The 12,379-nt window shown below is 45.2% G+C and overlaps 1 protein-coding gene and 1 long non-coding RNA gene across 2 annotated transcripts in view; one reads left to right on the top strand and one right to left on the bottom strand.

Moving 5' to 3' along the window:
• The window catches only part of LOC113569330 (class I histocompatibility antigen, Gogo-B*0201 alpha chain-like), a 74,137-nt gene that overhangs the window by 56,348 nt on the left and 5,410 nt on the right, over nt 1-12,379 (bottom strand). The window contains exons 5-6 of the mRNA XM_035526189.1: nt 12,141-12,203; nt 10,664-10,924 (exon numbers count right to left, since the gene is read on the bottom strand). Coding sequence (XP_035382082.1) covers nt 10,664-10,924; nt 12,141-12,203 — 324 coding nt within the window. The remainder of the gene's footprint in view (nt 1-10,663; nt 10,925-12,140; nt 12,204-12,379) is intronic.
• Nucleotides 5,125-8,058, top strand: LOC118241402. The gene is made up of 3 exons (XR_004776055.1): nt 5,125-5,167; nt 6,475-6,743; nt 6,989-8,058. It is a non-coding gene; the product is annotated as an uncharacterized LOC118241402 (long non-coding RNA).

The following is a 12,379-nucleotide window of genomic DNA, read 5'->3' as shown; positions in this document are numbered from 1 at the left end:
CATATTCACAAGCTCACTGACCCTAATGTGACATCCAATTTCCTCACCACAGACACTGGGACATTCCTGTATCCTCACCACAGACACTGGGACATTCCTGTATCCACACCACAGACACTGGGACATTCCTGTATCCTCACCACAGACACTGGGACATTCCTGTATCCACACCACAGACACTGGGACATTCCTGTATCCTCACCACAGACACTGGGACATTCCTGTATCCTCACCACAGACACTGGGACATTCCTGTATCCACACCACAGACACTGGGACATTCCTGTATCCTCACCACAGACACTGGGACATTTCAGCAGCCTCACCACAGACACTGGGACATTCCTGTATCCTCACCACAGACACTGGGACATTTCAGCAGCCTCACCACAGACACTGGGACATTCCTGTATCCACACCACAGACACTGGGACATTTCAGCAGCCTCACCACAGACACTGGGACATTCCTGTATCCACACCACAGACACTGGGACATTTCAGCAGCCTCACCACAGACACTGGGACATTCCTATATCCTCACCACAGACACTAGGACATTCCTGTATCCTCACCACAGACACTGGGACATTCCTGTATCCTCACCACAGACACTGGGACATTTCAGCAGCCTCACCACAGACACTGGGACATTCCTGTATCCTCACCACAGACACTGGGACATTCCTGTATCCTCACCACAGACACTGGGACATTCCAGTATCCTCACCACAGACACTGGGACATCTGCTGTGAATCCTGGGAAGATTCTCAGGTTAACCACATAGTGGACAAACAACAGTTCTGAACTACAGAAGACAGTTCTGCAGGCCCTGGAACATTCTGGATCACACACGAGCTCTGTGCCTTCTGTGGCATTTGAAACAATATTTGAAACATAGAAAGTTTCTAAAAACACTCCTATTGTACTGAGCAACAGTGCACGTAACACTGTTCACGCTCTAGTAGAACGCAGGGTCCCATTTTGCTGTGTATGGCCCTCAAGTTACAGCTCGCCTGAACGGCGGAGTGTTCTCCGTCACACTTCCCCTATGCTAGCATCGCTGTTCCCCTAGTAACCAGTCTCGTGTCCTTATTTTGGTTCGGTTCCTGTTAGTTTCCCTCGTTTCTAGTCGCCGCCCCTTATTTGTTTCACCTGTTACTCATTTCTCCCTCGGTAGTGTGTGTTCTTAAGCCCTGTGTTTCTGTCCCTTCATTGCTGGTCATTGTTTCTACGCTCCTGTCAGTCTGTTCTCTGCTCTCTCACGGTTCGCCTGTTTCTACACGTCTGTTCTGGTTTTCCCGTATATCACCCATGGCTGTCTGTCTGTGTGTTTCCCTCTAGTGTGTGTGTGTCTTTTCCCTGGTCTCTCGTGTTTAGTGTAACTCCTGTTAGTAACCTCTCTGTTTTCAATATTGTATTCTTTCCCGTTTCCTCGTGTGTAGCTTAATTCCTCTGTAGTTTACTGGATTTAGTCCTGATCTCTGGTTTGTTCTTAGCCTGTGTTCACATTAGTTTTATTAAACCTGCTCTTAGTTTATATTGTTTTCCTGATCTTCTCTGTTGTCATGTGTCCCACAGCAGTGTTACATCCTCACAGCAGCATTACACCCCCACAGCAGCGTTACGCCCCCACAGCAGCGTTACATCCTCACAGCAGCGTTACGCCCCCACAGCAGTGTTACGCCCCCACAGCAGCGTTACGCCCTAACAGCAGCGTTACGCCCTAACAGCAGCATTACACCCCCACAGCAGCGTTACACCCTAACAGCAGCATTACACCCCCACAGCAGCGTTACACCCCCACAGCAGTGTTACACACCCACAGCAGCATTACACAGCAGTGTTACACACCCACAGCAGCGTTACACAGCAGTGTTACACACCCACAGCAGAGTCTCGGCTGTAACTGTAACTGGCAGAAGGACAGTTGGCCATTCCAAACACTCACATTTAGCTCTCGCCTCGAAAACAACCAAACAGAGCTGAGTGTGCAGTCACTGGACGTTTCTGTGAGAGGGGACAGTACGCTCTACGCGCGACAGGACGTTTCTATGAGAGGGGACAGGACGCTCTACACGCGACAGGACATTTCTATGAGGGGGTCAGTACGCTCTACATGCGACAGGATGTTTCTATGAGAGGGGACAGTACGCTCTACGCGCGACAGGACGTGTTTATGAGAGGGGACAGTACGCTCTACACGCGACAGGACATTTCTATGAGGGGGTCAGTACGCTCTACACGCGACAGGACATTTCTATGAGGGGGTCAGTACGCTCTACACGTGACAGGACATTTCTATGAGGGGGTCAGTACGCTCTACACGCGACAGGACGTTTCTATGAGAGGGGACAGGACACTCTACTTGTGACAGGACGATTCTATGAGGGGGACAGGACGCTCTAGATGTGGCAGGACTTTTCTATGAGGGGGACAGGATGTTTCTATAAGAGGGGGCAGGGGACGTTGCTAGAACAGAAGAGAGCAGTGGGTGTTTATGGTACTGAGTTACCTGCTGCTCTGATGAGTTTAATCACAAACATGAGCTCAGTCCTTCAGCTTTTCAAACAGTTCACAAGAGAAATGCTGAGAATCACAAGAAATCAAAAGGTGATTCCTTCAGTTAACGCAGTAAAAAGACTGCTGACTAAGTGCTCGCTCGGAGTTTGGAGTTAAAACCAGCAGAAGTGCAGTGAGAGACTTTAACCCCACGTCTCAGTGAGAGTCTCACAGAACTGGAATCATAATGTAACCCCCCCCCCCTCTCTCTCTCTCTCTCTCTCTCTCTCTCTCTCTCTCTCTCTCTCTCTCTCAACTTCTCTCTAGCTTTCTACACGCAACGGTTTCTTCAAAAAACAAACCAGTAATCAGTTCAAACAGCTGTTTCTTAATGCCGCTGATAAGTTACAGGCAGTGTTGTCCCCTTCATTCCACGATCCAATTTAGTTGCACTACACAGCGCGCATAAAACTAACATTTACACAAAACAAAACTTGGGACGAATTCTGGCCTTTCTACATTTTCCAAACTAATATTTTCAAAGAAATCAAGTACAGAAACAGCCCTTTTGAGGGAGTGAATATAGTACATGAACGCAGCTGATACCGCAAACCCCACATCCATCTTAGCTAGTTAGATTACAGACTTAAAGTTACTGGCTCACAAAAATAAATGAAAAAAAGATTATTAAAGCTCACCAAACAAATGACACAGGGCCTATCACACATCTAATCTGTGAGACACGGCTGGACGGCTAAAGTTTTCTAAGGATCCGCATGAATTATTCACAATGACCAAAGCAGAAACTGATCAGAGCGACCAGCAGTGTCACATGTGACGAGGCAAAGACGCGTCTGGACATTAAAACCCAAAACCTTCCTCTTGTGCTGAAATAAGAGTTTGGCTCTTCCACCTGAACGTCGGACAGTGAGACAGGGAGAAACATTTCTGAAGGTGGACTGCGATTTCTTCATCACTGTAGCATTAGTTTTAAATTACATTTAGATTTGTATAATTAATACATATTACATATTAATACATATTTTTACTTAACTTCTTTATAAGGGAGAGGAGGAGACGTGAGCGTTTATCAGTGTGTGTGCCTGAGAGACGAGGAGACGTGAATGTTTATTAGCGTGTGCGCCAAACAGACAATACGACGTGAGCATTTATCAATGTGCATGTGTCAGATGAGGAAATGTGAGCGTTTATCAGTGTGCGCGCCACACAGATGTGGAGACGTGAGCGTTTATCAGTGTGTAACAGAGAGAAGAGGAGACGTGCACGTTTATCAGTGTGTGTGCCTGAGAGACGAGGAGACTAGAGGAGACTAGAGGAGACTAGTGGAGACTAGAGGAGTGAGTGATTCAGTGCAGTCTGTCCTGCTCCATAGACAATTACGTAAAGAAGCTTCAGAGAATTTGAGAAGGTGTCATGTGAACACGCCTTAACCTGTTTATCAGTGTGTACCTGTGCACTCTGAGCACAGTCATTAATGAAAAGGTCATTAAGGTCACTGTGACCATTCAAGTCCATAGAACGCTAATCAGACATTAAGTCCACTGAAAGACCTGAACTGATGTATGCGGCTGCTTTAGTTGGAGTGGAGAGTGGGAGGAGCCTATGATCTGACTATGTGTCAATCACTGATATCACCACATCAGATCAAAAGGAACTGCTTGGATTCCAAATAACACGCTAACAACAGCTTGTGATTGGTGGACTGAGGTCTAATCACACACCTCTTCACTGTGGCTATTTCCACCAGTGTCTGATCTAAACTGTATGAGGCTTTATGCTACAATCAGACGTCTGACTCTGTGATGCTACAGACACACTGGATATGAAGGTCTCAGCCTGAACCTTCTTCCACAAAGATGTGGGACGTCAAAGCCGGTTCTCTATCTCTGTGGCTGTGCTCTCTCTCTCTCTCTCTCTCTCTCTCTCTCTCTCTCTCTCTCTCTCTCTCTCTCTCTCTCTCTCTCTCTCCTTCCAGACGCCCCCTACTGGTCATTACTGTCAATACAGCACCAGTGCGGGACCTTCACCGTTAGCCTGCATTAGCAGGACATTACATGTCGTAAGCTCACAGCACTAGCGGGGAATACCCCCAACCGCAGACACGCGATCCGACAGGGGAGACGCGGATGAATAAGTGTGTAAATAAGAAGAACGCAGGCTGGTGGTGTGTTGGCACTGTGAGACAGACAGCTGTGACGCTGAGTCAGGGCGCCCGGCGTCAGTGCAGCTGTTTCCAGAGACCAGGGTGTGGCATGGTAGGAGGTCTCCGTCACAGAACGTCCCATCGCGTGTGTTTGCGTGCGGGTGAGTGGAGAGGGGCCAGAGAAGAGGACTGAGCCACAAGACAGGACGCTCTTCCTCTTCCTCTTCCTCAGCGGTGTCAGGTACACAGGAGCATCTGCCTCGTTTAGGTGAGGTGTGTGTGTGTGTGTGTGTGTGTGTGTGTGTGTGTGTGGGCTGGAGGCTCGCTTGGTTCTCGCACCCACTGACAGTTGAGAGGCTATGATGAGGCTTCTGTTGCCGTGGCATTTGTTCATCCTGTAAACACACATCTCCCCTCTCTGCTCTACCAAGGACGACCTCATGCTACACTATAGCTCCAGCAAACACGTCCATAAGCATCAAAGTGCTCTGAGTGTAGGTGGTGAGTTTCTCATCTTATTCTATTATGTGCAGGTAGGAAATAAATGTGTATCACACTATTATCTTATTGAGCCCAACACTGAGTGAATCGTGATGACACCTCAGTACTATCGCCCCCTGGAGGACACCAGCACACACACACACACACACACACACACACACACACACACACACACACACACACACACACACACACACACACACACACACACACACACACACACACAGCCCTCTGTGCCCTTCATATGACAGTGTTTACAGATGAGTGTAGCTGGATGTGTTTATTTAAAGTATTTAAATAGGGAAACTGCATGGCTGCTTAGAACATATTTGTCAGTGGAGGACAACATAAGCAGATATTGAACATTTAAAATGTTTTTTTTGTTTTTCAATTCTATTTTGTTTGTTTATTCTTCAGTCTCTCTACAGTAATTGTCTATGTGTATTTATCTGGGTTGTCATGGTAACTGGAGAAGGGTCCATTAAGGGAACACCCACTCATTAGTGTCTTTATGATGACTGATGGATCCTCTGTGTTGGTGTCTTCTTCTAAACAGTCTCCCATTAGCTTTACAGTGGAGTTCTGGTTCTTGGTCATGTTGCTTCTCTGTGTTTGGTGCAGTGGTTTCTCTGCCTGTTAAGGTTTGCTGCTGGTGTTCAGTTACATCCTGTACCAGTGTGCATGAAGGACAAAGTTTATTTTCAAGGGGCACCGCTGTAAAGTCTAACCTTGACCTTAGCTAACCTCGATTTAACCTTTGCAGATTTGATTATTCACCAGTTTACCATCAATAGTTAAGTGGGAGTTTTTGTAAAGCTTTACGGCCTACTGCGGAAAATCACAGACTCGCATAGACTAGAAAGTATAAAGAAAAGTTTAGTAAGTCGCAAGTCCATAAAATACACGTATCATTCATCTACTTATCATTTACTACCATAAATATACACACAGTTTTTCCCAATCACATGCACTCAATTTGCAAAACTCTACACACACTTCTCAGCCAGAAAGCCTAAAGTTCAGTGTGACCACACCTCTGTAATGTGTAGAAACACTTCAGCCATCACAGTTAATCACAGTTACCTGCTCTGTTCTCTATAACATGCAAAGGAGCGAGAGCATGAGCATGCAAGAAGCTGGGAAGCATCTCCGGCCCAGTGAGAGTCCGGCCTGTTTAGGGGTAACACTACAGCTGGAATCATTAGGACTGTGCACACTGGGAAAGTCTGAAAATATAATTGGACAATTCTTTCTTCCCATGTCTAGCAGACACACCGTTGACTGTGTAATCACACTGTACTCTGCAGAGTTCACAGAAGACCATCCCATGGTGGAAGAAAGCGTCTCTTTAGTCGGGAGCAAGAAGCAGAAATCACCACCCTGGTGTTGCTAAATAATGCCATCAGACTCAAATACAAACACAAATGAAGAAAGACGACACCATACTCCACATCAGAAGGAATGTTTCCACATCAACCACTGGCCACTTACTGAGAAGACATAGGAGGAGTATGAAACAAATATATTGGAGAAGAATTCTGATCATGTGAAAGAAATGTGACATGCGCGTGTACAAGTACGTATCACTTAACTGTAGAGCCTTCTGCTTTTCACTGTGGTACAGTATTGTATACACATTCACTGTGGTACAGTATTGTATACACATTCACTGTGGTACAGTAGTGTATACACATTCACTGTGGTACAGTAGTGTATGCACATTCACTGTGGTACAGTGTTATATACACATTCACTGTGCTACAGTAGTGTATACACATTCACTGTTTCACAGAACTGTAACCGGGTTATTTCTTCCTCCAGAGTATATTTAAGCATGAAATGAACGCTGACCAGATTGAAAACATCTACACTCAAGAGGCTGCTCTCAGTTTGTCCAAAAGGCACTGCAGAGACAGGAACACCAGAGGACGAAGAGCTACAGTGGACGTCCCTGCTGGTGAGGGAGGTGTATGATCGGAGCCCATATGCGGGTCTGTCTGAGACAGTGTCTGCAGGCAATGTCTTGAGGAACCTAACAGGTGTAGTTTTGAGAGAGATGGGTGGGGTTGGAACGTGTCCCCTTCACAGTCTTTAGGGGGTGAAATGTCCTCCCCGGTAATTCCTGCTCACAGGATCTTGTGATTTTGTTTTTAACGGTGTGATGTGTTTTCTTCTGGCTGTTAGGATTTTAAAATAAACAATTTTAGGCCAAATCTGTCACATTTGGGTTACTGTGGTGGGCGGGAGGCGGAGTTCGTGCTGGGTGCCCCTCCCCTAATCACGGACAGTGACTACAGACTCATGGAGGAGCCACAGCACAAACGCACAGTTCTCACCAGCAGGGTAGACAGGACGCTGTAGCCTTCCGGCCACGGAGAGACCTCTGAGAGAGACTGTTAAAGAGTCTTACAGGTACTAAAGGTTGTGTCAAGATGGGATTAGTGCACTGTGTAAATAAAGCACTTTGGGTTGACTTGCAATAATGTGTGTGTGCGTGTGTGTGTCTCTGAGCTTGTTTTTGGCATATTCGTTACGTCCTCACGTGGATAATGCAGTGTGTTCCTTCAGCATACTAGTGAGGTAAACTGAATGTGTTTTCTGTAATAATGTGAAACATTGCTGGTCTGTTAGCTAGCGCAAGCCATAGCCAAACCCTGGATTAAAAATGGAAGACACATTCTGGAGTTTAGTTTGTTAGCTATAGCCAGTTAACTTGCTAGTTTTGTAACGTAACAGTAACGTGTTTTGTCATCCATAGAGCAAAGCTTCGACATTTAACCGTGTAGTCATGTGACTGCGTGATTTGTCAATTTACTACTAACGCTGCTTATCTGTTGTAAAACTGGCATGAGTGTAGTTTTTGGAGGGGGGGTTGTGTCTACCCCAAATAATTCCGGTTTACACTACCCATACGTTAGGTTAGATGTTGTGATTGGCATCCTCCCCAAAAGTTGAAATGAAATCTACACCACTGGTGACGTGACTGCAGAGTCTCGTCCAGGATGGATCTGTCTTTATAGACGTTACGCCCCCTGCTGTTTGGTCAAGGAGAACTTTCTTTGTGCTGTAGATGAAAACATGTGGTCTGAGGTGTTTGCCTGTTCTGTTTGCCACTATGCTGTCTATACTGTACACTACACTACACCACACAGGCGTAATGCGTTTTTTGTGTTCTTGATTTTTGTATGGGACTGTTGTCGGGTTTTGTAGGCAGAGTCAGAAATGCACGCAGGTAAAACTCAAGTGGTTGTTGTGTTTATCAGTGTGTGTACCAGACAGGTGTGGAGACGTAAGCATTTATCAGTGTGTATGCCTTAGAAACGAGGAGACGTGTTTATCAGTGCGTGCCAGACCGACGATGCGACGTGAGCGTTTTTCAGTGTGTGTGTCAGACGAGGAGACGTGAGCGTTTATCGGTGTGTGCATCAGACCGACGAGGAGACGTGAGCATTTCTCAGTGTATGTGCCAGACCGACGTGGAGACGTGAGCATTTAGCAGTATGTGTGTCAGATGAGGAGACGTGAGCACTGCTAACGGTTACCGTGTCTGGTGTTAAATGGGCTTTAGGGAGTGAGGTGTGCCACATCACGGTGCCAAGAAGGTTAACACCAGACAGTGAGAGTACAGCAAGACAACACTGAGAGAAAGTTAAACAGAACAAGGTCTCAGCCTGAACCTTCTTCCACAAAGATGTGGGACATCAAAGCCAGTTCTCCATCTCTGTGGCTGTTCTCTCTCTCTCTCTCTCTCTCTCTCTCTCTCTCTCTCTCTCTCTCTCTCTCTCTCTCTCTGCTGGGAAACAGAAGTTAGTGGAGTCGCCTGCGGCATCACGTGGACCCTTATCTGTGCCGCCTATCCATCCGTCTGCAGGCTGACGGGGGGTGTGTGTGTGTGTGTGGGGGGGCGCATTTAGATAAATGAATAAGTGTGTAAATAAGAAGAACGCGGGCTGGCGGGGTGTTGGCACGGCGAGATGGCCAGCTGCACAGCTGTGACGCTGAGTCAGGGCGCCCGGCGTCGGTGCAACTGTTTTCAGAGACCAGGGTGTGGCATGGTAGGAGGTCTCCGTCACAGAACGTCCCATCGCGTGTGTTTGCGTGCGAGTGAGTGGAGAGGGGCCAGAGAAGAGGACTGAGCCACAAGACAGGACGCTCTTCCTCTTCCTCTTCCTCAGCGGTGTCAGGTACACAGGAGCATCTGCCTCGTTTAGGTGAGGTGTGTGTGTGTGTGTGTGTGTGACAAAGTTTATTCTAAAGGGGCACTGCTATGCAGTCTAATTTTGAGTTTGGCAGGTTTAACTATCACACAGCTACAGTGGATAACCCTGACCAAAGAGCTACAGGGGACGTAGTTGGGGGATGGGGACATGTCCCCTTCAAAGTTTGGAGGACGATAAAATGTCCGCCCAAACTTCTTGCTCACAGCATCCTTGTGATTTAGTTCTTAAACAGTGTGATGTGACTTCAACTGGCTCTTAGATTTGGCCAGAATTATTATTTATTTAAAAGTCTTGTTATTTTTATAAAATGATGGTTGTGTACTGTGGAGGGAGGTACTGGGAGCCCATCCACTAATCACAGAGTTACTACAGATTCATGGAGGAGCATAAACGCTCAGCTCTCAGATAAAAAGATGGTGTCTAGTGGGATTAGTGCGCTGTGGAAATAAAGCACTTTGACTCACAGTAGTGTGTACTGGTGTGTGTCTCTGAGTTTGGTGTTTCTGGCACATCGTTAAGTCCTCGCGCATGTCTGACATGTGGAATGCAGTCTGTGTTCCTTTAACACACCAGCTCCACTTTCAAACATTTAAAAGTGAGGTAGACTAAATGTGCTTTCTGCAATAACGTGAGACACTGACAGACCTGACGTCTGAGATTGTTTTTGTCCCAGAGGAAGCACATGTTGACCTTTGTCCTCCCTAACTGACACCTAGGTAACGGAGTAGGAACTGGAACGCACATGGCAAACCAACACACAGAAACATGCAGAATCGATATTATCCACCAGGTGGCAGCATTTCAGAGTCTAGCGCTTCACTGTCTGGCTTTTTCCACTCTATAATCAGCACTTCAGCACTAGCTGAGTTTTTATATTTGGAAAGCTGTAATAACTAAAACAAATTTAGGTTTGCTTTAGTTAATCTTTTCTAAATTATGTTACTGTTTTTCACTTATATTGCATAAAACCAAACTACCTGAAATACACAAGTGATACACTGCTAATGCCACAGGTATTTAATACACAAAAGGTTAATGTAAAAATATGTAAGCATCTATTCAAAATATTTGATGTTTTTGGCACACATCTAAACATTTATTATAATCCGCATTTAACCATACAAATGGATATTAAAGGCTTTTTATAATTAAAAGTATTTTCCTGGTCATGGTGTATTGCTCATGTGTTACACTCCTCGCCGTTCCACAAGTAAGGAATGTTAGGAGCTGCTGTGTGGAGTTTAGTCATTCATGTACTGAGTGTGTTTATTCTCACCGTTAGTCTGATTGAAGCGTTCCATTAATGTACCAATGTTGACTTTGAAGGTCTCCTGATCACCCTGTGCAGTCTGAGTCTGTCTGCTCCAGTAGTCTGCACCCACACTCTTCTCCATCCACTCTGTCTTTGGAATATCCTTCCTGATGTTACTGTCATAGTAGTCAAACTGCTCTCCATCCACCAGACCCACAGCAGTGAACTCTGGGAAATTGATTCCTGGTGTGACTGCAGTGTAGAAGTACTGCAGAGAATGGGAACCTGTAAAAGTTTAAAGAATCATGTAAATTAGCATTTTCTGACTGAAAATGGCTCACAAAAAAACAAAACATCAAAATCACATTAAACTGACATTTTATTTATTTTCAAATTCTTCTTAATTCTGTTTTACAAACAGTGCTTAATCTGGCAAGTAAATGATAAACCTCCAACATGCAGGCACTTAATCTGATTTACTGACAGCTGTACCTGCCCGCTGAATAAATTAGCATTAATGAGCTACACTGCGGAAAATCATTAGTTAATCATTAACGAGCTAAGGAAAACATTATTTTACACTATAATACAATATGGGGCAAAAAATACAAAAATAGTGTGAATTACGGACTAAATAACAATCACAGCTCAAAACTTGTGTCTCAAGACTGCTGACTACTGAATATTGCTGACTCTGCATACTGAGGCTTGTCTACACTAGATAGAGATAAATCCAAAAATTCCATTAAATTTACAGAAATGCAGCAAAGTAAAGATCAGTTAAGTTACTACTTTATCTGAAGTCACAGAAGGCTTCAAAGAGACTCTCAGGATCACAACAAAGCATTTAACAGCTGCTCTGCTGTGTCAGCGCCTCGACTCTTACCAGCAGCTTTTTATTATTGCTGTATTTAGACATCTCATTACCATGTTCTGTTTTGTTTCTTTATTCCATTATGGAGAACAAAGACTCTCTGCACTTGCACTCACATCTCTCTCCCTCCCTGCCGACGTCACATTTGTAATTAAAACACCAACACATTTCAAATAGGAACACACGTATTAAGAGTGCAACAAAACTTGCATGCTGCAATTAAGGTTTCCAAATATTCCAAATATTTAAGCTGTAATGATGGGGATCAGGACAAGCTTTACAGTATTCCATGGGAATTGGAATAAAATGTCTGTTAACATAGCAGTAATGCTGTGAGTATGGACATACATATAGTTTAATCCAAAACATTCTCAGCCTACTGCTGGGGTACAAGGGAACAGAGTAGAGACAGGGATAAAGCACAAAGGTGTGGGGTGGGGATGGTGTTGGGGATGTCAGGGAATGTGTGGGATGAGGATAGTGTGAGGGTTATCAAGAGATGGGTGGGGTATGAAGGTGTAAGGGATGTTGGGGGATGAGTGGGATGAGGACAGTGACCAGTCCTATGACCAGGACAATACAAGACACCCTGAGGCATTATGTGTATGTGAGGAGATGCATATTTACCAGATTCTGCACAGTTACTTCCTTCATCTGCGCTTCTTTTACGACGATTGGCCTTAGGACAGCCTGTAAAGATTAAAGAGTATATGTGCTTGAACTGACCATAAATGGTTAGGGTTATACTTACAGGGAGTGAGGTCTAATGCTCATGAGTTAAAGAGTGGAGCAGTTACAAACTTTTGGTTCAGAGAGAATGCAGAAAAAACAACAGAATGAACAGAATGTTGTTTGATTTCGCATTA

The sequence above is a fragment of the Electrophorus electricus genome, chromosome 5, assembly GCF_013358815.1.
Source record: "Electrophorus electricus isolate fEleEle1 chromosome 5, fEleEle1.pri, whole genome shotgun sequence".
Lineage (NCBI taxonomy): Eukaryota > Metazoa > Chordata > Actinopteri > Gymnotiformes > Gymnotidae > Electrophorus > Electrophorus electricus.
The sequence above is the reverse complement of the archived record's forward strand: the minus strand, read 5'-3'. Positions and strand labels throughout refer to the sequence as shown.